A 27882-nucleotide genomic window follows, 5' to 3' on the forward strand; every position below is an offset into this window, starting at 1 on the left:
CGCGTGAAAGCTGCGGGTTGAGTTTGAGGTGTCACAGGCTGTCTTCGCTGAGAAGCGTCCTCCGGCCCCGGCTCCATGAGCGCCGCGGCGGTGCCCCGGGACCTGCAGTTGCCCCCGAGCCACAGGGCGGATTCTGCCTTCAGAGGTGAGCGCCGCGGCGGCTAGAGCCGGGCGGGCGAGCGGGGCCGGGCGGTTGGAGCCTGCGGTCGCGGAGCAGCTGACGGTTGGCCGCTGGGGGTCAGAGGGCGCGGAAGATGCCGCTTAGCCTGCGGGCTTGGTGGGGGGAGGGCGCTTCGGCCCAGCCTGGCTTCGGGGTGCAAGGCGGCTCCGGGCCGGACCGCGCCCCACCCCCCTGTATCCCGAGTCGAGAAAGTCTTCGTAAGAGGTGCGAGTTGTCATGTGTATAAATATATATGAATTTTATTAGGGGCTGGTGATGGTTTACCAGACAACTGTTGGCACGTGGGTGCGGCCGCATCTCCCGTTGACAGGTGTCACCCCCCCAGGTGTCAGCACCCCCCCAAGTGTCCCCAGGTGTCAGCACCCTCCCAGGTGTCACTGCCCCAGGTGTCAGACCCCCCAAGGTGTCAGCACCCCCCCAAGTGTCCCCAGGTGTCCTCACTTCCCAGGTGTCAGCACCCTACCCCACCCCAGCTCAGGATTTCTGGCCGCGCCCTGAGTCAGGATGAAGGTGGCGTGGGGGGGGGGGGTAATAAGGATTCATACCTGGGGCAGCCATTTTTTATTGGATGGGACAGAAAGAAATTGAGCTGGGAGGGGAAGATAGAGGAGAGAGAAAGACACCTGCAGAACTACTTCCTGCAGGCCTACGCACCCCCCGCCATGGCGAGCATCCCTAAGGGGTCCCTTCATTTAGGAAATGTAATGGGAGGGACAGGGACACAGCATTTATGATTTTGCAAATGACTTTCATGCCTGAGGTTCAGAGGTGAGGTCCCAGGTTCAGTTCCCAACAGGGACAGAAGGAAGGGAGGGAGGGAGGGAGGAGAAAGACTACAGGGATACCTACTTGGAGAGAGCCTAGAAGCAGTGGAGCCTTACTGTGGTGTCTCTCTGTCTTACCCTCTATCTAAAAATAAATAGTCTTCAGGGAGTGGAGAGTACAAGCACAGAGCCCCAGCGATAAGCCTGATGACAAGGGGAAAAGAAAAGGTTTTTATTCAATGCCTTGAACTTTATGGAAATCTAGACTGGGTTAGGTCGTCAGAAGTGCACGACACTGGTATTTCTTTGTCTTGCATGAGCAGGAGAAACAGAAGACATTTATTTGCATTCAATGAATGTTAGTGCATTCAACAGTAGTGGCTCATCTTCCCTATTTACTGGAGTTTCTTAAAACTTGGCCCTTGGTTAAAAATGCTGCTCACCCCTGGCAGAGCACAAGCTTCCTTCCCATGTTTAAGGCACAGGGTCAGACCTCTGGCACCAAAAAGAAAATGTTCTCCTGATTTTCTCTAGGAGACAGTAGAGAATGTCATCCTTGTGCAGAGTGGCAGTTGGGTACCTTTTATGATGAAAACAAAGAATAAAGCTCTCATTGATCATTATTTCTCTAGGACAGTACTTTATTGGGATTTAATTTATTTATTTATTACCAGAAAACTTCTCAGCTATCTACCTGGAACATTTTTTTTTTAATTTAGGATAGAGACAGAAAATGAGAGGGAAGGAGGGAAAGAGACACACACATACACTTGCAGCACTTTTACCCTTGGTGAAAAATCTCCCTTGCATTTGGGGCCTGCGGTCTTGAACATGGATCCTTGCACATGATAGTGTGTACACTCTACCAGGTGTGCCATCACCTGACTCTTCTTTGAGAAATTTGATATGATGTCCTGTAGAGCATATTTCAAACTCTCCATTAGGAAATAGTTATTAGAAGTTAATGTTATAATGCTGACTTGTAGCTCTTTTGTTGTTTAGAACAAAGAAGACAAAAACTCAAGGAACACCTTCTAAAGAGGAAAACTCTGTTTTCATTAAACCGGGAAAATCAAGTATTACCCAGGTATGGTCAAATGTATTTCATTTCAGATCTATAAGATCATATCAGGGTTGTCAAAACTATTTTGTGATCCATGTATCATTTAAAATTATAGAGTAGCTACAGCTGAAGTGTTGGGGTGGGCAGGGGAGGAGACTCAGTGAGCAGTGTGTGTCTTAAGTGATTGATTCCTGGCTTATCATATCCCAGCACCAAGGGAAGGAGCTTGATGAATGGTGGAATGGTGCTTTGGTGTCTCTCTCCTCTTTCTTTTTCTCACAAAAATGTGAAAATGGAAAATAACAAAGTGTTTCAATGGTAGAGTGTGACCCTGTTTTTTTTTCTCCACCACTTCATAAAAAGTGTTCATTTTGCAAATTAGTTTTAATGATTTATTTCATATCTTTATTTAAAAAAATTTTTTTACGTACAAGTTATTTTTTCTTTTTTATTTTTTTTTAGTTTCCTTATGGGGGGGGGTTAATGTTTTACAGTCGACAGTGAATACAATGGTTTCTACATGCATAACATTTCCACATAACAGTACAACCCTCACTAGGTCCTCTGTCATCCTTCCTAACCTGTACTCTCCCTGGCATCTACCCCAGAGTCTTTTTTTTTTTTTTTTAATTCTTTAAAGGGAATTAATGTTTTACATTCGACAGTAAATACAATAGTTTGTACATGCATAACATTTCCCAGTTTTCCATATAACAATACAACCCACACTAGGTCCTCTGTCATCCTTTTTGGACATGTATATTCTCCCTTCCACCCCCCACACCCACCCCAGAGTCTTTTACCTTGGTGCAATACGCCAATTCTAGTTCAGGTTCTACTTGTGTTTTCTCTGTTTAATAGCTGAGTAGTATTCTATTGTGTAGATATACCACAACTTGCTCATCTGTTGTTGGACACCTGGGTTGCTTCCAGGTTTTGGCTAATACAAATTGTGTTGCTAAGAACATATGTGTACACAGATCTTTTTGGATGGGTGTGTTGGGTTCCTTAGGATATATCCCCAGGAGAGGAATTGCAGGATCATAGGGTAGGTCCATTTCTAGCCTTCTGAGAGTTTTCCAGACTGTTCTCCACAGAGGTTGGACCCATTTAAATTCTCACCAGTAGTGCAGGAGGACTTTGACCCCACAACCTCTCCAGTATTTGCTGCTATTACCTTTTCTGATGTATGACATTCTCACAGGAGTGAAGTGGTATCTCATTGTTGTCTTTATTTGCATTTCTCTGACAATCAAAGACTTGGAGCATTTTTTCATGTGTTTCTCTGCCTTTTGGATCTCTTTTGTGATGAATATTCTGTCCATGTCCTCTCCCCATTTTTGGATGGGGTTTTTTGTTTTCTTGTTATTGAGTTTGGTGAGCTCTTTATATATTTTGGTTATTAGCCTCTTGTCTGATGTATGGCATGAAAGCTCTTCTCCCATTCTGTGAGGGGTCTCTTGGTTTGGGTACTGGTTTCTTTTGCTGTGAAGAAGCTTTTTAATTTGATATAATTCCGTAGGTTTATACTTGCCTTAGTCTTCTTTGTAATTAGATTCATTTCATTGAAGATGTCTTTAAAATTTATGCGGAAAAGAGTTCTGCCAATATTTTCCTCTAAGTATCTGATAGCTTGTGGTCTAACATTCAAGTCCTTGATCCACTTGGAATTTACTTTTGTATTTGGTGAAATAGAGTGGTTCAGTTTCATTCTTCTGCATGTTTCAACCCATTGTTTCCAACACCATTTGTTGAAGAGACTCTGCTTTCTCCATTTAATAGTCTGGGCACCTTTGTCAAAGATTAGATGTCCATAGGTGTGGGGGCTCACTTCTGGGCTCTAAATTCTATTCCACTGGTCAGTGTGTCTATTCATGTTCCAGTACCAAGCAGTTTTGATGACAATGGCCCTATAATATAGTTTGAGATCTGGGAGTGTGATGCCTCCAGTTCTGTTCTTTTGTTTTGGCAATTCTGGGTCTTTTCTGGTTTCGGACAAACAATTGTAGCATTTGTTCTATTATGCTAAAAAATGTGGTTGGGATCTTAGTGGTGATAGCATTAAATTTGTATATGGCTCTGGGTAGTATATTCATTTTGATGATGTTAATTCTTCCAACCCATGAATATGGAATATCTTTTCATTTCTTTGTGTCTTTCTCTATTTCCTTGAGTAGTGACTCCTGATTTTCAGTATACAAGTCTTTCACTTCTTGGGTTAGGTTTATTCCTAGATAGTTTATTGTTTTTGTTGCTATATAGTAAAAGGAATTGATTTCTGGATTTCATCTTCTAACTTAGTGTTTGCATAGAGGAATGCCACTGACTTTTGTATGTTAATTTTGTAGCCTGACACCTTACTGTATTGCCTGATGATTTCCAGAAGCTTCTTGCTGGATTCCTTAGGTTTTCCTGTGTATACTAATCATGTCATCTACAAATAGGGAGAGTTTGACTTCTTCTCTTCCTATCTGTATGCCTTTAATTCCTTGCTCCTGCCTGACTGCTATGGCAAGAACTTCCAACACTATGTTGAATAGTAATGGTGATAATGGGCAGCCCTGTCAAGTACCTGATCTGAGGGGAAATGCTTCCAGTTTTTTACCACTGAGTATGATGTTGGATGTAGGTTTGCTATATATAGACTCCACTATCTTCAGGAATTTTCCATCTATTCCCATTTTTTTGTAGCATTTTACTCATAAAGGGATGTTGTATTTTGTCAAAGGCCTTCTCTGCATCTATTGATATAACCATGTGGTTTTTGTTCTTGCTTTTATTGATGTGGTGGATCACGTTGACTGATTTATGTATATTAAACTAACCTTGCATCCCTGGGATAAATCCCACTTGGTCATGATAAATAGTCTTTATAATATACTACTGTATCCGGTTGGCTAGAATTTTGTTCAATATTTTAGCGTCTATGTTCATCAGAGATATTGGCCTGTAGTTTTCATTTTTGGTTGTGTCCCTGTCTGCTTTTCGTATCAGAGTGATGTTGGTTTCATAGAAGCTGGCAGGGAGTATTCCAGTGTCTTCAATCTTCTGAAAGGCTTTTAAAAGTAGAGGTATTAGTTCTTTGAAGGTTTTGTAGAATTCATTTGTAAAACCATCTGGTCCAGGACTTTTATTCTTGGGAAGCTTTTTGATAACTGTTTCAATTTCATTAGCTGTGATGGGCCTGTACATGTTATCTAGTTCCTCTTTACTCAATTTTGGAAGTTCAAGGGTATCTAGGAAATCGTCCATTTCTTCCAGGTTCTGTAACTTGGTGGCATATAGTTGTTCATAGAAGCCTCACATGATAGGTTGAAATTCTGTGGTGTCTGTTGTGATATCTCCTCTTTCATTTTTGATCCAATTTATTTGAGCCTTTTCCTTTTTTGTTTTGTGAGTCTGGCTAAAGGTTTGTCGATTCTGTTCACTCTTTCGAAGAACCAACATTTACTTTCGTTGATGTTTTGTATGGTTTTCTTATTTTCAGTGTTACTGATTTCTGCCCTAACTTTAGTGATTTCTGTCCTTTTGGTTGCTTTAGGGTTCCTTTGTTCTTCTTTCCTAGGTCTTTAAGATGGGCAATCAGGCTGTTTATTTTGCTTTTTCTTGTTTCCTAATGTGTGCTTGTATGGCTATGACCTTCCCTCTCAGTACTGCCTTAGTTGTGTCCCAAATACTTTGATAGTTTCTGTCTTCATTTTCATTGAACTCTCCTAACATTTTGATTTCTTCCTTTATTTCCTCTTTGACCCAGTAGTTGTTAAGGAGTGTACTGTTGAGCTTCCACATTTTGAGACTATTACTAATCTGTTATTGATTGTTAAGTGTTAGTTTAATTCCACTGGGGTCTGAGAATATGCTTGGGATAATTTCAGTGCTCTTAAATTTGCTGATGCTGTATTTGTGGCCTAAAATATGGTCTATGCTTGAGAATGACCCATGTGGACTTGAGTAGAATGTGTATTCCATTTTCTTTGGGTGAATGACTCTGAAAATGTCCAATAGTTCTAGTTTATCTATCTCCTCATTTAGCTCCCTCTTTTCTTTATTGATTTTCTGCCTGGATGATCTGTCAAGTTGAGAGAGTAGAGTGTTGAAGTCCCCTACTATGACTGTGTTGCTGTTAATATATTGCTGTAGCTCTTTCAGTAGATGTTTGATGTATTTAGATGGCTTCTCAGTGGGTGCATAGATGTTAGTAATTGTTAAGTCCTCTTGATTGACTGATCCTCTTTAAAATTTTTAAATTTTGTCTATCATGTCAGATATGAGAATAGCTGTTCCTGCCCTTTTTTGTGGGCCATTGGCTTGTATGGTAGTTTTCCATCCTTTCACTTTGAGTCGTTTGTCTTGTTGATTTAGGTGGGTTTCCTGTAGACAGCATATTGTTGGGTTGTGTTTTCTGATCCATCTTCCTACTCTGTGTATTTTAATAGGTGAATTCAGGCCATTGACATTTGTTGATATCAAAGATTGAAGATATTTTAGATTTTTTAGAGTGACTGATACATGGCCTATTTATGGTCATCTGACTGTTTATAGGAGACCATTCAGAACTTCTTTCAGGGCAGGCTAGGTATAGTTGACTCTTTCAGCTGTTGCTTGTCTGAGAAGGTTTTTATACCTCTATCTAGTCTGAATGACAGTCTAACAGGATACAGTAGTCTTGGTTGAAAGCCTTTCTCATTGAGCACTCGATAGATATCTTGCAATTCTCTTCTGGCCTGTAGTGTTTGTGTAGATAAGTCTGCTGCTAATCTTATGGGTTTTCCTCTGTAGGTGACTCCTTGTTTTTCTCTTGTAGCCTTCAGGACCCTTTCCTTATCCTTATTCCTTTCTATTCTAAATATGATGTGTCTTGGTGTCTTTTTTAAGTCCGGGTTAATTCTGTTTGGGACCCTCTGTGCGTCTTGAACCTTTATGTCTTTGATGTTGTCTACACTAGAGAATTTTTCAGCTATTATGTCCTGAAGAATACTTTCTTCCCCTCCCTCTCTTTCTTCCTCTGGTAAGCCAATAACATGTATATTATTTCTTTTGAAGTCATCCCATAGGTCTCTGTTGTTGTTTTCAGTATCTCTTAATCTCTTTTTGAGATCTCTTCTTTTTTAGTTGTCTCTAATTCATCCTCCCATCTTGCTAATTCTGTCTTCAGCCTCATTTATTCTATCCTTGCTCCCCTGTACTGTTTTCTGGAGTTCATCTATTTTGTTACCCTGTTCTGATACTGTTTTAGCTTATTCAGCTAGTTGTGTTTTTAGCTCAGCTATTTCAGCTTTCAACTCTCTAATAACCTTGAGAGAATTAGTGTTTTCTTCCAGAGTCTCATTTGTTGTTTCTGCATTTCTGATGACAATTCTTTCAAACTCTTTACTCACTCCTGTTTTTATTTCCTTCACTAGGGTTTGGGTGTTGACCTCATTATTTTGTGCTTCACCCTTTGGGGGGCTTTTAGCTGGACTGTTGTCCTGGTTCATTTCTCCAATATTTCTTCTTGTTGGTTTAACCATTCTGTATATTATGTTATGAGGTCCCTCTCTCAGTAGTTTTCAAATTACTGATCACTCTTTCCTGGATTGACTTTTGTCTAAATAAGGTAATTAAAGGGTTTACAGTTGGTGGAAATTCACAGTTGTTTCCATAGTATTTTAATCTCTGAGTTGGAGCTCAATGGCTTAAAAGCCTCTTCTGTTCTCTTTCTTCCCCGTAGGCTATGGGAGCCTGAGGGCTTTTAAACTATAAGTGGGCTTCTTAGCTTAATCACTGACTCCTGACTAAGAGATAAAGCAGGTGGGGCAGAGATAATCCATTGGTTATGCAAAGAGACTCTCACAGCCCCACCACAAGGCCACCAAGGTATAGATCTGAGTTTCCTGGTTGATTCTCTGTCCCCTGTTTGCAGCACAGGGCCTCCCCCCTGCTGCTCCAGCCTCTGAGGGCAGTAGCAATGGAGACTCAGAGTTGAATTTGGTGAGTCTTAGGGGAGTCCTTTCCTCCCTTCAGCAGTATTTTTGTTGGTAAAACAGACAGGAGGTGGTGCCTCAATTGGTAAACTGCTGGACTGTTACCAGCCACTTAATCTCTCCCTAGGCTCCTCTCTGTTCACGAGCCACACATATTTGCACTCACTGGTGATTCGGTGAGTTCCTGAAGTCGTTCTAGTCCTGCCTTGTTGAGGTCCATGATGATCTTTAGTATTCCTAGTTGACCTGGGAAAGGAGAGAAGAGAAACACAGCTGCTGCTGCTCTGTAGCCCTGCCTCCAGAAGTCCCCCAGCCCAGCCACCCCAGAGTCTTTTACTTTGGTGCAATACACTAATTCCAGCTCAAGTTCTACTTGTGTTTTCTCTTCTGTTCTTGTTTTTCAACTTCTGCCTGAGAGTGAAATCATCCCATATTCATCCTTCTGTTTCTGACTTATTTCACTTAACATGATTTCTTCAAGCTCCATCCAATCTTTTTTAAGTTTTTAAAATTATTTTTATAGGATAGAGACAACCAGAAATTGAGACAGAAGGGTGGAGATAGAAAGGAAGACAGAGAGAGACACCTGCAGACCTGCTTCACCACTTGTGAAGCTTTCCTCCTATAAGTGGGAAACAAGGACTCGAACCCGGGTCCTTGCACATTGTAACAACCCAACCAGGTGTGCTACCACCTGGTTCCTTTAATATCTCTTGTGTTTTCAAAATGTAATATCGTGTGTGTGTGTGTGTGTGTGTGTGTTTTAATTATTGCAGAATTAATGTTTTACATTCAACAGTAAATACAATAGTTTGTACATGCATAACATTTCCCAGTTTTCCATATAGTAATACAACCCCCACTAGGTCCTCTGTCATCCTTCTTGGATCTGTATTCTTCCCCCCACCCACCCCAGAGTCTTTTACTTTGGTGCAATATGCCAATTCCAGATTAGGTTCTACTTGTGTTTTCTTTTCTCATCTTGTTTTTCAACTTCTGCCTGAGAGTGAGCTCATCCCATATTCATCCTTCTGTTTCTGACTTATTTCACTTAACATGAATTTTTCAAGGTCCATCCAAGATCAGCTGAAAACAGTGAAGTCACCATTTTTTACAACTGAGTAGCATTCCATTGTGTATATATACCACAACTTGCTCAACCACTCATCTGTTGTTTCAAAATGTAATATCTTAAAGTTATTATTTTGCATTGTTTTGTTGTTGTTGCTGCTGCTAAGCTTTCAATATTTGGCATGTAATTTACATTTTCAACTTATCCCAATTTCAACTATTTCAAGAGCTCAGTGGCACATATGACTAATGGTTTACATTTCTGGATGGCACATTTGATTATCTCCTGTGTAAATTAATTTGTGCTTTAAGAGGAAGCAACTCTTTTTTTTAATTTCTTTATTATGCATTAATGGTTTATAGTTGACAGTAAAATACAATAGTTTGTACATGCATAACATTTTGCAGTTTTCCACATAACAATACAACCCCCACTATGTCCTCTGCCATCATATTCCAGGACCTGAACCCTACCCCACCCCCATACCCATCTACCCCAGAGTCTTTTACTTTGGTGTATATACCAACTCCAGTCCATGTTTTGCTTAGTGTTTTCTCTTCTGACCTTGTTTTTTTTGTTTTTTTTTTTTAATTTAAGAAAGGATAAATTAACAAAACCATAGGGTAGGAGGGGTACAACTCCACACAATTCCCACCACCCAATCTCCATATCCCACCCCCTCCCCTGATAGCTTTCCCACTCTATCCCTCTGGGAGCATGGACCCAGGGTCATTGTGGGTTGCAGAAGGTAGAAGGTCTGGCTTCTGTAATTGTTTCCCCGCTGAACATGGGCGTTGACTGGTCTACCTCTCTCTTTCCTTAGTAGGGTGTGTCTCTGGGGAAGCTGAGCTCCAGGACACATTGGTGGGGTCTTCAGTCCAGGGAAGCCTGGCCGGCATCCTGATGACATCTGGAACCTGGTGATTGAAAAGAGAGTTAACATACAAAGCCAAACAAATTGTTGAGCAATCATGGACCCAAAGCTTGGAATAGTGGAGAGGAAGTATTAGGGGGATACTCACTGCAAACTCTAGTGTACTTCTGCTTTCAGATATATATTTTGCACTTGATAATGGATACGTGTGAACATATGCTCTCTCTCACAGAACCTGGTCTATATCTAGGTTTTGGGACTTTGTTAGAAAGTGAACCACCTGAGATGAAATTAGAGTATACTATGAAAGGAAAGGTCTTACCCGAGTAATGAAGCTGAAGGGTTGTCATTCCACATGTGAAGTCTCTGGACACAGTCTGAGCTGAAGCATGTTGAGGTGGCAATCGTTGAATTGATTAGGTTGTGATCAGCAGATGCAATATTATTTGATATGGATTGGGAGAGGCATACGGGAAAGTGGGCCCTATCCAAGGGTTCCAGGACTGGGGGAAGTAGGGGTTCTATAGTGGAGATGTGAGGTTCCTGCTGTCTTAGGGTTCAAAAAGACAATCGATAGTTAATGTTATCATCACATTATTTGGTAATTGGGTTACCTTTGAAAAGTCCTTTTGTTAGGGTTTGCTGTACAGTACCCAGTATCTTGTATATAGCTGTGCTATTGGTTGCTTGTGATCTATTTGGTCTAGGCTTTTGAGAGAGTCCGCATATCAAATACACAGCCTATATATTAAAAAGACTCAGTCTGTGTTTTAAAAAACTTAGAGACAAACAATTTTCCCCCTCTCATATTAATTAACTAGTGATTTATATGACTACATTTTACTAGGAGTGTACATAAACACTATTCCCACCACCAAAAGACTGTGACCCATCCCTCCCACCCACTCCCACCCCCCACTGGCCCAGGAAGCTGCATGTCTCCCCCTCACCACAGGGTTTTAACTTTGGTGCCCTACTTACAATTTGTCTGACCTTGTTTTTCAACTTCTGCCTGTGAGTAAGATCATCCCATATTCATCCTTCTGTTTCTGTTCTGACTATCTTACTTAAAATGATTCCTTCAAGCTCTGTTTGAGATGTGCTGAAAACGGTGAAACAGCCATTTTTAATAGCTGAGTAGTATCCCATTGTGTATATGGACCACAGCTTGTTCAGTTGGACACCTGGGTTGCTTCCAGTTTTTGGCTATTACAGATTGTGCTGTTATACACAAATCTTTTTGGATAGGTATGTTTGGTTCCTTAGGATATATCCCTAGGAGAGGAATGGCAGGGTCATAAGGAAGGTCCACTTCTAGCCTTCTGAGGGTTCTCCAGGCTGCTCTCCACAGAGGTTGGACCAATTTTTTTTTTTGATATTTATTTATTTATTCCGTTTTGTTGCCCTTGTATCTTTTTATTGTTGTAGTTACTATTATTGTCATTGTTGTTAGATAGGACAGAGGGAAATGGAGAGAGGAAAGGAAGACAGGGAGAGAAAGATACACACCTGCAGACCTGCTTCACCACCTGTGAAGTGACTTCCCTGTAGGTGGGGAGCTGAGGGCTTGACCCTAGACCCTTCTGCTGGTCCTGTGCTTAACCTCCTGTGCTACTGCCCCACTCCCAGGTTGGACCAATTTACACTCCCACCAGCAGTGCAAGGAGGGTTCCTTTGTCCCCACAACCTCTCCAGTTTTGTTGCTGTTACTTTTTCTGATGTATGACATTCTCACAGGAGTGAAGTGGTATCTCATTGTTGCCTTTATTTGCATTTCTCTGACATTCAATGACTTGGAGCATTTTTTCATGTTTCTTGGCCTTCGGATCTCTTCTATGGTGAATATTTCGTTCATATCCTCTCCCCATTTGTGGAGTCATTTGTTTTCTTGTTGAGTTTGGTGAGCTTTTTATATATTTTGGTTATTAGCCTCTTGTCTGATGTATGGCATGTAAAGATCTCCCATTCCTTGGGAGTTCTAAGAGGAAACAACTCATATTAGTCTTGACCTTTTGTAAAAATATCTGTATTATTTTGTTAATTCTTTTATTGTTGCTAGAACTTCACTTGCTCCCATTATGGGATTTTCAGACAGAGAGATGGGACACACCAACGCAATTAGGCAGGAAGCAGTATTAATTTAATGCTAGCATTATCAACTTGGTGAACTTGTACCAAAAAATCTGAGCCCAGAACAAACTAGAGCTATTGCTTTTATACATTTCTCAGCTACCCGATAACAAGTTTTAAAAGAATAGCAACAAATTTAAAGGTAATTTTTTCTTTATTACTGGATAGAGACAGAATTTGAGAGGGGAGGGAGGAAGACACCTACAGACGGGCTTTACTGCTTGTGCCTGGTGCACTTAAACCCAGGTCCTTACACACTGTAATGTCAGCACTTAACCAGGTGCACCACTGCCTGGCCCCCAAGGTAATTTTTCTATATCAAGAGAGTACATCTTGTTTGGGTTATTTTTGGCAGACTCTTTGGCAGAAGTAGCAGATTTTAAGGCCATGGACAAGGCCACTTTGATTGCAACAGTAGAAAAATCCCATTTATGCAGAGGAGGGGGAAAATTGCCACCAACTGCATTTTTCTTCCTGAATTAAGAAGTTAACCCTTGCTTCTGTGTCTCACTCTGGCCTAACTTTTTCAACAACACCATAGCACCAAAGCTTCCCCCAGTGCTATGGAGGCCAGGAGTTCACTATTTTGTTAATCTGAAAGTAGTACCTAGGGGCAGGAAGAATGGCACACTTGGTAGGGTGTGTGTCTTGCAATGCACCTGAGAACCAGGTTTAAGCCCCAGGCCCTCATGTGAGGTTCTATGGGACTGGGGAAGCTCCAATCCCATGGTCTCTCCCCCCCCCCCCCCCCCGATGAAAAAGCAGCCCAAGAGTGATGAGATCATGCATGCACAAGGCACAGACTGCAAACATAAATAAAAATAGTATGTGTAGATTAAAATAAATCCAGGTAAATTTTATATGGGTTTGGCATTATTTTCAAATAAATCTAACTCTACATTAACAAGTTGCTTTACTTTAGAATAAGCATTGTCTTTCACATTTTTTTTTAAAACAAAAAGATGACTCCAGGATTTTGATTGAATACTTCTGTAGATTCTGTTAAGAAGGGAAAGACTGGAGGATAGTGGGGGATTCAGGGAGTCCTGGTTTATTAATCCTGTTTCTTTTGAGATGCCAAATAGTTGTTTGTTTGAACTTCAGGACTGAGATTGAGTTGGAGATAGTAAGCTTGGGAATTTCAGTGTTTAGGTGATATTTATAACCGTGGAGTGGGATAAGATTTACTAAAGAATAAGCAAAGATACTGTTAATACACGACAGTAAGTGACTCTTCTACTTATTTAAATAAGAATTCCTACTGGATCATGGAATTTATTATAATATGCTTATACATAACAAGAAGAAAAATGAAAACCTTTCTAACTTTAAGAAACATCAAAAATACTCTACTTTGTTTTTTTCCTTTTTTCTTTTTTTTAATACTTACCTATTTATCCTCTTTTGTTGCCCCTGTTGTTGTAGTTATTATTGTTGTTGTTGTTGTTGTTGGATAGGACAGAGAGAAATGGAGAGAAGACAGAGGGGGGAGAGAAAGACACCTGCAGACCTGCTTCACCGCCTGTGAAGCGACTCCCCTGCAGGTGAAGAGCCAGGGGCTGCAACCGGGATCCTTACTCCGGTCCTTGTGCTCAACCTGCTGCGCTACCACCCGACTCCCTTCCTCTTTTCTTTTACTTATTACATATGAGAGAGAGCCAGAGAGGAAGAGAGAGAAGACAAGTCAGAACACCATTCCATTACTGCAGTGCCAGGAAACCTCAGGCAACTGGTAGACCCAGTGCTTGACCAGTTGAGCTACTTCCCCCTAGCCATACAGATTACACTTTCAAAAAATGCATCAGTCTAATTATTATTACTAGATCAATTAATTATTAAAGTTTTTATAATTTTTGAAGTATAAATACAAAAATCCCAAACCCCCAGTTCTTTTTGAAAGTCCAGATCATACCACTTTTAAAGAAGATCTACATTTGTGTCTGCTTTTGTTAACAGGGAGAAGTGCAGGCTGGGGAAGTAGTTCAGATGGTAGAGTACAGGACGTGCATACCTACAGGTCCAGGTTCTGGCCCAGTGCCACATATATTGGAATGATGCTCTGACTTTTTTCTTCATAAAATAAAAAAATTTAAAGACACCATTGGGCATTTGCTTCGCCCTGATGATTCTTCATTAGAAAAGAAATAAATCCAGATGATTTCTTCTTTTCACAGCAAAAAGTGAAAACCATGCTCAGTTACTTGTTTTATACCAAAGATTTCTTAGGAATACTTTCCTTTTGGGGGGCAGGTAGGTTAAGCACACATGGTGCGAAGCACAAGGACCCAGTGTAGGGATCCCGTTTCGATCCCTCCCCCACTCCCCACTTGCAGGGGGAGTCACTTCACAAGCAGTGAAGCAGGTCTGCAGGTGTCTATCTTTCTCTCCCCATCTCTGTCTTCCTGTCCTCTCTCCATTTCTCTCTGTCCTATCTAACAACAACAATGATAAGCAACACAAGGGCAACAAAAAGGGGCCAGTGGAATACTTTCCTTTTGAATTTTGAAAGAAACCTGTATTTTAAGGCTTTTTTGTCCAAGTAATCCTTCAGAGAACAGTTTCTCTCACACTTCCCCCATCTTAACATTATATAATAGCATTATGTATTTACATAAAAGTTTCTACTTTGATGATCTACTAGCCTAGTGAAGAAAAGTGCTTAAAGGGAGAAATGACTTGTGATAGTGCGTTCTGTTGAGAGGTGCAGTACACGGAAGGCAGAACTCAAACTCACCATGAATTGTAAAAACATGGGAGTGGAGGACATGAGGATTGCAGTAGAGTGGGGGGACAAATTCTTGATGGGCATAGGCTGAGGCTAGAATAGTGTGTGGCAGGGCAGATGGTGGGTATATGCCCTTTTGAGAAAATTTGCTATAGAGAAAAGTACAAGTGTAGCTTAAAAAAAAAAAAAAGGAGAATGAGGTCTAAGGCCTTTTAAGATGAGAGATAACTAATTATACTGCTGATTGAAATGACATATAGAAGAATAAGTTAATGATAAAGTGAATAATCACAGGAAGAAAATCTTGAGTAGGCGGGTGGGGTTGGGCACCAATTGCAGGTTTGACCATGGGCAAACCTGCAATTGATGTCAGTTTCACCATTAAAGCGAAAAAAGGCAGAACGTAGACAGCAGATGGGCTGGTTGTCTTTGGTGGAGGGAAGATTAGCTCATCCCTGATAAGATTCCTTCTAAATGTTCTTACTGAGGAAACATCACAGTATCCTGTAAGCCCAGAGATGACACAAGCTGAGATCAATAAGGAGGGTCCATATTAATTTAAGTTCCATGTTGGTGGCAGTCTGGCAATTTGACACTTACCCCATACCAGACAGGTCAGGGAAGGACATGAGGAGTGCTTGCCATCATGTCATGAATATAGAAGCTAAAACTGGGGAGATAGCTATGTTCTCAGCAGCTCTGATGCCTAAGGAAAAGAGAGCACCCTCACTTAGAAGATAACTACCAAGACAGTCTTTTTAGTGATATATATTTTTTTGACCCTTCTTGTCACTTAAAATGCCCTAGCTGTGTCAGCATATCTCTCTTCCAAGCAGTTTAAAGCAATACCCTTTCATTCCTCTCTCCATAAAGGAATTCTCCTTGATCCTGGACTGATTATTTATTTATTTTTTACACAGGGAAGACCAGAGAGCAATGGCATCTGAGGATAAAGTCCAACAGGAGACAAAAGTTTTGAAACTTAAAACAAAAATGGTAAGATATGAAATAGCCCTCATAAACTGTTTCTTTTCACCCTTTCCTTTCTTAAACTCTTCCTGAAAGAAGGAATTCTAAAATACTGAAAGTTGTCTTATATAATTCTTCTAGGCTGATAAAGAAAACGTCAACAAACACACAGGGAGCAAAAGTAATATAACACTGGAAAAAAGCTGTAATCCTTTAACACCTTCTAAGGAATTAACCAATTCAACTATAGCAGTTGACACACATAACTTGGAAACCAAAAACCAAAGTTTGCAGATGACACCAACTAAAGATGACCCCCAGAGTCAACATATGACATTAAGCAAAGCATTTCACCTTAAAAATAATAATAAAACGAAACAGATGACTGCAGAAAAACCAAAGCAAGATGTCAACTTGCCGAAGAGACCTGTTCTTGGATCTTACCGTGGGCAAATTGTTCAGTCTAAGGTTAATTCCTTTAGAAAACCACTTCCAGTGAAAGATGATAATTCTTCAATAGCAAAGAAACTTCCAGCTACTTTCTCTGGAGCCATAAAGCCTCAGCCTGTAAACAACAGTGTTAAAATATCATCGAGAAGTGATGGTGTCTCACATATCAGGGCAGCCACAAAATCTGTCAGCACCACATATCAGAATAAACAACTTGTTCGACCTCCTATCAGAAGTCACCATGATAAGAATCAGGACCCTGTGAAACACAGCACCATCAGCAGAACCACTGCCAATGTCACAGTTCGCAAAGGGCCTAATGAAAAAGAATCACGGCTACATGCATCTGTATCTAGTATTAAGACCAGTTCTTCTCAGGATGTGAAAATAAATAGAACACTGTCAAGAAACATGACATCTGAAATTGTAAGCAGACCCCCTTTATCTACTAATCCCAAACTAATTGAAAAGTCAAAAGTTGTTGATCAGCGCAGACATACTATAGCAAAAGCAACCACTGATGGTAGAGCAGCTTGGCCAAAAGAAACAGCAGAAGAGAGGAAGTAAGTATATGTGATTTTATTGGTATTGGTTTTTAATTTTTTAAAAATTTAGGTAACATTGATTTGCAACTATATATATAGACTTCAAGTCACAGCATTGTAGCCTGGCATCTGTATATATTATATTACGATCCCCAGAAAATATCTAGTTTAGCTTAATTTTTTTAAAATAAAGTACTACTTGTGGCTAATAATGTCCTTGAATATACAAGAATTTTGTGTGTGTGTGTGTGTGTGTGTGTGTGTGTGTGTGTGTGTGTGTGTGTGTAGAGTCTTTAATTTGTTGTGGGACAGTAGAACTTGTTATTGTGCTTTAGTATGCTTTCTTAATTTGTTTTCTGTAGTCTTGAGTTAAGCATTTAATGAAAAGACCACCGGGTTAGCTTGCCTGGGTGGGTACCTGCTTTGCCATGCACTTGACCTAAGTTCATGCCCTGGTACACCAAATGGAGGGTACTGTGGCACTGAAGAAAGCTTTGGCTCCATCCCCCTCCCCACCCACCCATTCACCCCCCATCATCACTGGGATTCACCACTGCAGGCTGACTTTCAGATAGATAGAGAGAGACAGACGGACAGACACCACAGCATGAAAGCTTTCTTCAGTGCAATGGGGTTGGGGCTCAAACTTGGGTCTTGTTAGGGGTTAGGTAGTGGCACACCTGGTTAATTGCACACATTATAGTGCACAAGGTCCCAGGTTCAAGCCTCTGGTCCCCACCTGCAGGGGCAAAGCTCCACAAGTAGTGAAGTAGGGCTATAGGTGTCTCTTTCCTTCTCTAGTTTCCTCCTCCTTTCTTGATTTCTCTGTCTATCCAATAATAAATTAAAAAACAAAACAACAAAAATAACTTGGGTCTTGTGTGACAAAGCATATGTACTATCTGAGATGTCTTTGCAAGGTTTTTTTTTTTTTTTTTTTTTACATAAACATTACTCAACTCTGGGTCTGAACCTAGAGTTTGCTGTATAGATATCTGTTGACTCACGTAGCTCCTTCCTCTCCCTTTTTATCTAAAATAAAAAGTTAGCCCCAGCATTGAAGTCTTGAGCAATGAAAATAATAATAACAACTATTATTATTACTATTATAAGCTTGACATAATTGAGAAATATTTTTAGTTCCTCTACTTAAAAGGTATTCTGAAGGTCACTGAGCATACATTAATTAGCACGGATGTGTTCCTTAGTTTTCTTCAGACCTGTAACATATCTATGTACAACTCACATGGAACTACTTAGCTGAATTTTTTCAAACTTTTTTGTTAGAATTCTGTCATCAACACCACAGTAATGCTTATATCCTGTTTCTACCTATAGAGCTCGTCTGAGTGAGTGGAGAGCTAGTAAAGGAAGAACACTGAAAAAGCCTCCTAGCTCAGTAGTTACCCATCCTGAGCCTGCAAAACAAAATGAAAAACCGATTGGGTCATTTTGGACAACCATGGCAGAAGAAGATGAGCAAAGATTATTTACTGAAAAAGTCAACAAAACATTTTCTGAATGTTTGGGCCTGATTAGTGAGGTAAAACCTCTGTCTTGTGAAGCGTTATCTTTTTGATCAAGTAATGTCGGTGATATTATGTTAACATAATGTTAATTGTGCTATCATTCTGTGTTCTCTCATGGTTTGCATTTTCTATTGAGACTGTTTAAATACATTAAAAGGGGACTGGGCGGTAGCGCACCTGATTAAACTCACATAGTATAAAGCACAAGGACCAGTGCAAGGATCTCGGTTCAAGCCCCGGGGTCCCCACCTGCAAGGAGGTTGTTTCACTAACCCCTTTGGTGAAGCAAGTCTGTAGGTGTCTACCTTTCTCTCCCCCTTTCTATCTTCCCTTCCTCTCAGTTTTTCTCTGTCCTGTCCAACAACAGCAGCAGCAACAACAATAATAACAGCAAAAACAACAGTGGAAAAATGGCCTCCATGAGCAGTGGATTCATAGTGCAGGCACCAAGCCCCAACAATAACCCGGGGCGGGGGAATATATATATAGACTGATTATATATTTTTTGCTTGTGTTACAAAAATATGTTGCTCTAAGGTGATGGTGATACAACATGCACTGGGGTGGATATTCACTTCTCACCACCAACACTTATTTCTCTTATGTTCATTAACTATATTTGCAAATTAATTTTTCTACTCATGTATTTTACCAAAGACTAGCAGTACAAGTTAGAGTTATTACTATTAGATTTAAGCTAATGAAAATAGTTGTAAGCAGTATCCCATTAAATGTACATCATGGCCTTGAATTTAAGCAAAATTATACTATTTATACCAAAGTCCTTCAGAATACAATAATTAACTCCAGAATGTGTCCTTTATTTCTGAATTTATCTTTATTTTTTTTTTGTCAACCACTAGTGTCTAAAACCCATGTAGCAGGACTGAATATGCAGAATTGATTGTGTCAAAATATGACAATGACAAAAAATCCTGCAGGCGTGTCTCACTTAAACTTTTGGTGATGCAGAAATTCTAAACAAAATGTTCCCAAGTGGAAAATAAGAATCAATACCAAATAGAATGTTAGTAATTTTTTACTGCTTTGTGGCTACTTGTTTCTGCCTTATGCTCATAGCTGATAAGACTTTTCTTAATAGTTCAGTATAGTGGACTAAAGAGGGTAAGAGTGTTTTCATGACTAATTTTCTGCTGACTTTTATCACTAGTTTTGATTATAGTAAGCTTATTTAAAAATTGTTCAATTTTTTAAAACTGTTCAGCTTGTAGGATAAAAGCTTTCACTTTACTTTTTGCAATTTTAAGGGGTGTCCAAGAGAAGAAATATTGGCCATACTGAATGATCTGATTAAAGAGATTCCAGATGCTAAAAAACTTGTTAAATATTGGATATGCCTTGCACGTATTGAACCAATCACGAGTCCTATTGAAAATATTTTCACAATCTATGAGAAAGCCATCCTGACAGGAGCTCAGGTAAGATTAAAGCTTACTGACCTTTATTAATACGGTATAAATGATTCAGAATTATTTTGGGGACATGTTCCAATTTAACTTGAAAAGATTATGGGAATATGTTCCTAGAATGTATTTCCTTTTGTCCAAAATTTCTCAAAAACACATTTTGGAGATGTCTTAAAACAGAGGAGTCCATCCACCCTCCCACCCACCCCCCCCCCACAAACACAAAGTAAAAATCTTTTAGCCTTAAGAAAGGCCTGTTCATTTCTGTCTCAACAAAGCCAACAAATACTATTAACCTCTTATCTGAGCCAAAAGTCAAATATTTAAATGATATGTGTACTGATTATAGATGTAAGATGCTTTACTAACGTCTAATTACATTCAACAGGGTCACAACTAGAAGGGAATGATAGGTCCCCAGTACACTGAGGTAGAAGGGATTATTACTCAAAGGAGCTTAATGCCAGTCAAGCTAAGATGGATAATTAGAACTAAGGCTTCAGTGAAAGCAGTGGAGAAAAAAATGTAATACCAAAACAGATAACAGAAAACAAAAATCAAAATTAGCCAATGACTTTGAAAGCAGGCTTGGTGTTTAGAACTACTAGCCAGAGTGTCCTTTTATAATGTTGAATAGTAGTCATGGTAGCTCCAGGAACATAATAGGTGCAAATAATTGGCACACAGTGAAAATTTGGTGAATTTTTGAATCAATGGAATATGCTAGGATAATCAACCCAGAGCTGTCACATATGCATGTGAAATAAAATTATATTTATGGACTTACGTGGAAGGAAAAGGAATAGTGGAGAAGAAAAGGTATTACTTTACTCCATGCTCATTAATTTTTATTACATCACTATTACTGATACTAAGCAGTAATAGTTACCAAAGGCTTAAGAAAAAATACATAGGGGAAAATTTTTAACTGATGACATTCTATCATTTATTTTTTTAATTGTTGTAGTTATTGTTGTTGTTATTGATGTCGTTGTTGTTAGATAGGACAGAGAGAAATGGAGAGAAGAGGGGAAGACAGAGAGGGGAAGAGAAAGATAGACACCTGTAGACCTGCTTCACCGCTTGTGAAGGGACTCCCATGCAGGTAGGGAGCTGCGAGCTCAAACCAGGGTCTTTGCAGTGGTCCTTGCACTTTTCACCACGTGCAGTGCGCTTAACCTGTTGCATTACAACCCGACTCCCACATTCTATCATTTATATTCCTGTTTATTCTATAAATTTATTGGAAAATTTTATAAAATAAAAATTTGAGTGTTCAAGTGTATCTTCTGGGAATCATAGTCTAAGAACCACTGCCTTATTTCAAAATTTAGTCATTGGTTTTAATATTTTCTTCTTGGAAAATTTCATCAGTGTCTGAGAATATTTAACTTATGTGGGTCTCCTTTCTTTATTTAAAAAAATAATAAAGCCTATAGAAGAGATGAGATATGCAATTGTAGACATTCTGGCAATGAAGAGTCAAGAAAAAACTAAATCTGGTGAGTTTTTATTTTGTTTCCTGCAAGTGAATTAATTATGACTTTATTAAATTTTTTGCTGGATTGTTTTCCTTTTCTCTTTTAAAGATTTTAAATTTTATAGATTGTATCTTTCCTTATACATTTATTGATCTGCCCCGATGATTCTGTTATTTACTTCGCATAAAGAATTTTTAGTTAGAAGATCCGGTTCAAAATCCAGATTTGCGTTACTTCTCTAGGCCTTAACTTCTGATCTTTGCATAATGGTAGAAAAGATGAGGGTGAAAGTGTTTCTGCAGACGCTTATTACAGGGAGATGAGAGACTGTACTCTATGCCAACAACTGTACTGTGTAATCCATTCATTCCCCAATAAAGAAAGGAAAGAAAAAATAGGCCACTGTTGGGCCAGCAAAATAGCTCCCCTAGAAGTGTACCTTGTTTGCCATGTGCATGGCCTAATTTCAAAGTTCAAGCCCAACCCCCTCAAACAAGAGGAAGCTTTAGTGCTATGATGTCTTCCCTTGTCTTTCTCTCTGTCTCTTTTTTCTGTCAGAAAAAGTTAGCTTTGAGCAGTGAAACCCTCCAAATAGGATATTTTGTGACCCAGGGAGCTAATGCAGTGGTAGAGTCCAGGACTTACTTGAGATTGATCCCTGGCACTATATGTGCCAGAGTGATGCTCTTGGTCTTTTGTTTTTTATCACTAGTAAGTAAATCTTTTTTAAAGTAACAATAAGGCAGTTTGAATAGAGGATATCCAAAGGCTTTATCTATGGTATTATTTTTTTTCCTATGCCATTTAGAAATTCTGTTTGCTAAGAATAATAAAGATCTATTAGCTGTCAGGTAAAAAAAAAAAAATTGCCTTACTTTTGAAGCCAAAAATGATCCTTCTAGGGGGTCGGATGGTAGCACAGCAGGTTAAGCACACATGGCGCGAAGCACAAGTGCTGGCTTAAGGATCCCGGCTCAAGCCCCCGGCTTCCCACCTGCAGGGGAAGGGGATCACTTCATGAGCGATGAAGCAACTCTGCAGGTGTCTTTCTCTCCCCCTGCTCTCTGTCTTCCCCTCCTCTCTCCATTTTTCTCTGTTCTATCCACCAACAGTGACATCAATAGCAACAATAATAATAACCACAAAACCGATTTAAAAAAATGGGGAACAAAAGGGAAGAAAATAGCCTCCAGGAGCAATGGATTTGTGGTGCAGGGACCGAGCCCCTGCAATAACCCTGGAGGCAGAGAGAAAGGAAGGAAGGAAGAAAGAAAGAAAGAGAAAGATCCTTCTAGCAAAAGTGGATTTGACTGTCTCCAATCTCTGTCTGGATGTATCTGTCCACCCTCTCATAACTGGAACCTCCAGCCCATTATCTATAATGCCCTGTCCCCTCACCACATAGGGGTATAGCAGCCAAATCACCTCCTCTTGAGTTTTCTCCCCAGAGAACTCCTGGAGCCCCCCCCCCAACTCAATTTCTAATACTACAATAAAGTATACTTTCTTTATAAACACACAAAAAAAGGAGGGGTGTACCCACTAGAGCACACATTATAATGTGTGCAAGGACTCATGTTCATGCCCCCAGTCCACCTGCAGGGGGAAGCTCACAAGCAGTGAAGCAATGCTGTGGTGTCTATCTCCCCATTTTCTCTTGATTTCTCTCTATATGTCTCCAATAAATAAAAAATATTTTTTTAAAGAAAGGAAGACTGGGGAGTCGTGCAATAGAGCAGCGGGTTAAGCGCACGTGGCACAAAGCGCAAGGACTGGCATAAGTGTTGTTTTCGCCGGGCTAGGTTGTTTTCGCCGGGTTATGTTGTTTTCACCGGGCTGGCTTCACGGGCGGGTAACAGACGACCAGGGACTCATGGTTGAGCTGTAGGCAGTATCTCTTTATTCATGCAGGATGCAGCACAATCTAAGATGAGCTAAGCTAAATCCAAGTACCCCAAAACTCACAATGCTGTCTTTATATATACTTGCCAAGTAGGGTGGAAACAGGATGTGACATAGAGAGGGTGGAGAGAAAAGTGACTGGTGAAAATCAGAGTGTGACAAGGAGGGGGCAGAGCAGGCGAGAATCCTATCACTGAACCACCAATGCCCTGGAGGGAGTGCTTTATGTAAATGTAAAAGTGATTTATGTAAATAGACCAAAGCTTTGAATGGGATTAAATCTATCCCTATATAGGCATATGGTTAAGCAGAAGCCAGGGGGAGCTGGCATACTATCCAATACATAAGGATCCCGGTTCAAGCTCCAGGCTCCCCACCTGCAGGGGAGTTGCTTCACAGGTGGTGAAGCAGGTCTGCAGGTGTGTATCTTTCTCTCCCCCTCTCTGTCTTCCCCTTCTCTCTCCATTTCTCTCTCTCTTATCCAACAAACAATGACATCAAAACAACAAGGGCAATAAAAGGGAATAAATAAGTATTTTTTTTAAAAAGGAAAAGATTAGAGATAATATCATTAGGTCAATTTCTAACACATAGTAAACATTTGTGAAATAATAGACAGCAGTATTTGCTTTGGAAAAGTAATTTTTAGGAGCTGGCAGTTCTGTTCTTTTACTTTGAAATTTGACCAGCTATGAATAGTTAGATGTAATATCCGTTGAATCTGATCTATTACTGTATTTTCTGTAGGAGGAAATATTGAAGAGACTTGTATAACCAAGGAACAAGTACAAGAAGTCAACAATGAAGATACAGGGGTTAATCTAGATTCAGGAAAACCAGAAGTAAAAAATGAAGTTCACAAAAATGTGGCATTTCAAGACTATGAAAAAGCTCAGGACAGAGATACAACAAAAGACCCAGGCAGTGATGTCAAGACACCCAATACCAGCACAAGTTGCTTAATTAAATATAATGTGTCTACTACACCACACTTACAAAGGTAAACTTTTAAAATGTAACGTGCTTTAATTCTTTTTATGCAGAGGAATAATAGTATGGTAATTTTTAGAACTTAGACATTGCTTCAAGATTAAAACATTTGTTAATAGGTCTAACCAAATCAAGTATCATAAGAACATTTTGCCTTTCAAATACTCTTATTTGCTTTTCTTTTTCCCTACATAATTACCATTTTGAAAAATAAAGAATTGCATCATTTTTCTTTAATCCTCAGTTTCATTAACAATAGGTTTGGGAATAGAAAAATGTTAGTCAGTTCTACAGGCTTTTTTAAATAAGATATACAGGAGCACTGTTCTCCTCTGGCTAATGGTGGTGTAGGGCACTGCACCTAGGGCCTGGGACTTCGGAGCCTTAAGGCATGAACATTTTTGCATAGCCACTATGCTATCTCTCCCACCTATTTTTTATTTTATTTTATTTTTTTTTTAATATTTATTTTTATTTATTTATTCCCTTTTGCTGTTATTGTTGTTGTTGTTGTTGGATAGGACAGAGAGAAATGGAGAGAGATGGGGAAGACAGAGAGGAGGAGAGAAAAATAGACACCTGCAGACCTGCTTCACCGCCTGTGAAGCGACTCCCCTGCAGGTGGGGAGCCGGGGTTCGAACCGGGATCCTTATGCCGTTCCTTGTGTTTTGCGCCACCTGCGCTTAACCCGCTGCGCTACAGCCCGACTCCCCTCTCCCACCTATTTTTATTTATTTAATATTTATCTGAGTATTGCTGAGGTCTGACTTAAATTTTGGAGGATTTAACCTAGGACTTCTGAACCTCAGGCATGAAAGTTTTCTGCATAACCATTATGCTGTACCTACCCTTACAATATACCTTCCCTTACAAGCATTCTAGTATCTACTGTGTATACATTTAACAAGTTAAAACAGATTTTCTTTTTTTTATTTCCTTTATTGGGGGATTCATGTTTTATATTCGACAGTAAATACAATAGTTTGTACATGCATAACATTTCTCAGTTTTCCACATAATAATACAACCCCCACTAGGTCCTCTGTCATCCTTTTCCAGGACCTGTACTCCCCCCACCCCCCCCCAAAAAAAAAAAAAGGACTTTCTGTTTCAGGAATTATTTGAGACTTTTATATAAGATAATCACATTACTACAATGTACAGGTTATATGATGATAAATAAAAGTTCAAGGTCAAACTTTGCAGTTTTTTTTTTAACTGGGAATAATTTTGTGGTTTTAGTGTAAAAAAGAAGATGCATATTGATGAAACAAATTCCACCTTTAAAGAGCTGAAGTTTCTGACTCCAGTTAGACGGTCTCGACGTCTTCAGAAGAACTCTTCTAAACTGCCAGATATGTTAAAAGACCATTATCCTTGTGTGTCTTCACTGGAAGAGTTAACAGAGTTGGGAAATGAAACAGACGCTTTCATATGCCGCCCTAATGCAGCACTCTATCCGATGGTCTTGGATGCTGAAATAGCAGAAGAGAAATAGATCTGTGATGAGGAATGGGTTTTTCTTTTTTACTTTCCTTCTATCATCTCTGGAGTGTGGTACTTTTGTTTCTTAGGAGTTAGCCAAGTGCCTAGGTATTTATGGCAGTAAGCTTTCTAGATTCACATAATAACAGATGTTACTTTTGTGTGTGTGTCAGGATGCTAATCCTACCATACCTATCTGTAGATTTGAGTTTCCCTGGGAGGTGTATTTTGTTGGTCTACTTTGTTCTTACTTATTTGTTCACCTTACTTTTAACAGTCTTAAGTTACAGGGGAAAAACAAATGTAAGTTTAGTGATGTGTGGGTAGAAGTGAGGCATTCTAGATAAACATTTTTGCATGAAAGTAGCTTGAATTTTTAAGGTGTATACCTTTGACTTTAAACAGAGTGCAGATTTTTCTTTTGGTCTTTCCTTAAGTCTAGATCAGGATGTAAGTCTGCAATTGTACTGTATAGAGTGATTCCCTTGAAATATTAAGACAGAAAATTTAGCTTTCCTTATTATGCTGATTTCTAACCTTTATGCTTCTACAGTTACTCGTTCTCACCTTCACTAATGCCAGTGAGTCCATACCTGTGGTTTCATGGCCTCTTTCTTCTTGAGAATAGCTGAGGTCATCAAACAAGATGGTTGACTAAATATCCCATTTGTAAGAGAATAAATATACTTTATAAGATGAAACAAAAATTTCCAAATTTACCTTGTCAAGAGTAGGATTTTTTATTCTTCCTTAACTGTATGTGTACTAAATCCAATAAATTAATATATTTGTATAACAATATTCCAGTGATGTTCATTTCAACAAATATGAAGTGCAGCTTAGCTCATAGTGAATTTGTTTGAAACTTAACTTTGAAATTTAGTAGAATTTTAATAGAGGACAGAAAGTAGGACTTAAAATTTTATCACATAAATGTGAACAAGTATTAATAATTATCAAAACTTAGCTCCAGTTTTTTCATGCTTTCTGTGAATAACCCAAAATATACCATTTGGAAATATTATTTCTAGCTGACTTACACTGTCAGTGTTAAATTATTATATTCTTGCTATCTGGTTAATTTTGCCATGTAGCATACCTTTAAAAAATCTGTAAAAGTGAACTTGAAATAAACCTCTTTAGCTAGACAAGTTTCATAGAGGATTTCCATTCCTCCTCTTAGACAGTGTTTTTCCCTCCTGAGGCAAAGTGTGTCTCTAGTTCCAGTTCTAACATTTACAACTGTAAGGTCTATCTCCTTTTCAAATGCTTAACAGTAGTGACAATGTGTCTGACCTAGGTCTGTTCCAAGCAGATTATCTCCAGGATGTGATTGTGCATAAACATTCAAATCCAGATCTGCATTCAAAGTCTCAGCTCCTATCTTGTGTGACCATAGAGAAGTTACTTAGTTGACTCCTTTTTTTTTTTTTTTTTCCAGAGCACTGCTCAGCTCTGGTTTATGGTAGTGCTGGGGACTGAACTTTGGACTTTTGGTGCTTCAGTTCTGAAAGTCTGCGTAACCATTATGCTGTCTCCCTAGCTCCCTTCTAGTTATTTCTTATATCCTCTAACTGGATTTTCAGATTCTTTTCTACAGGAATTTAGATTCAGAATAAAGAAGTAGCTTTGTCTAGGTAGTAATATAATAATGAAGTAATGTAAATAGCGGGCACTGATTTAGGAAAGTTGGTGAGCAAAGGTAACTAGTCAGTGACGAGAACAATGATGTAATTATCCAAAGAAAAATAAGAGTGGCAGAGGGTGTTTTAGGGTGGAATGCAACACTTGTATGTGTGAGGTTATACCTCTGTAATCTTATACTCTGTAAACCATTTTTAAATCATTAATAAAAAAAAAAGTTAACCGTTTAACTGACTTCTGGCTGGAGTTTTTCTTTAGGCTGAGTTGTGCATCCAAACATTTTTATTACGCACAGAGCAAAAGTCTGCTACTTCAATCCCACTACCTTCCTTAGATGTAGCTAATAGAAAGGCAATCTTCCAAATTATTATTATTTTTTCAGTGCCAAGGCTTCATTCATATTCGATTTCACAGCTCCTGGGATGATTTTTTTCATTCTTTATTTCAGATAGGGGGAGAGGAAGAGCCACAAAGCCTTTGTTCCACTGTTGTTTCCCTGGTGCCATCCATGTTTCTCCTGTGTGTTGCCAGTGACTGGCTGCCCAGGGCCTCCCACATGGTAAGGCAGGCTTTACCTGCTGAGCCTTCTCCATGGCCCCTGAATCTGCACATCTTAGCAGGGCACAACCTGCCTCTCTAACCAGCTTCTACCCGCTCACTGTACACCATGTACCGCAAAGCTGAGAG

General features: G+C 39.5%; 1 protein-coding gene across 1 annotated transcript; it reads left to right on the forward strand.

The window, feature by feature from the left end:
• On the forward strand, positions 1-27425 carry CKAP2 (cytoskeleton associated protein 2). Its single transcript, XM_007521569.3, has 9 exons — positions 1-145; positions 1948-2032; positions 15693-15768; positions 15883-16754; positions 18075-18279; positions 19534-19704; positions 21125-21194; positions 23823-24075; positions 25309-27425. The coding sequence occupies exons 1-9, from the start codon at positions 76-78 to the stop codon at positions 25562-25564; spliced, it is 2058 nt and encodes a 685-aa protein (XP_007521631.1). The 5' UTR covers positions 1-75; the 3' UTR covers positions 25565-27425.
• Positions 27426-27882: the final 457 nt, after the last annotated feature.

The sequence above is a fragment of the Erinaceus europaeus genome, chromosome 7, assembly GCF_950295315.1.
Source record: "Erinaceus europaeus chromosome 7, mEriEur2.1, whole genome shotgun sequence".
NCBI classification, from domain to species: domain Eukaryota; kingdom Metazoa; phylum Chordata; class Mammalia; order Eulipotyphla; family Erinaceidae; genus Erinaceus; species Erinaceus europaeus.

Coding starts and splice junctions, on each gene's coding strand:
- CKAP2 (XM_007521569.3), top strand. CDS start 76: ATGAGCGCCGCGGCGGTGCCCCGGGACCTGCAGTTGCCCCCGAGCCAC. Junction 16,755..18,074: donor GAAACAGCAGAAGAGAGGAA/GTAAGTATATGT, acceptor TTCTACCTATAG/AGCTCGTCTGAGTGAGTGGA. Junction 24,076..25,308: donor ACTACACCACACTTACAAAG/GTAAACTTTTAA, acceptor TTGTGGTTTTAG/TGTAAAAAAGAAGATGCATA.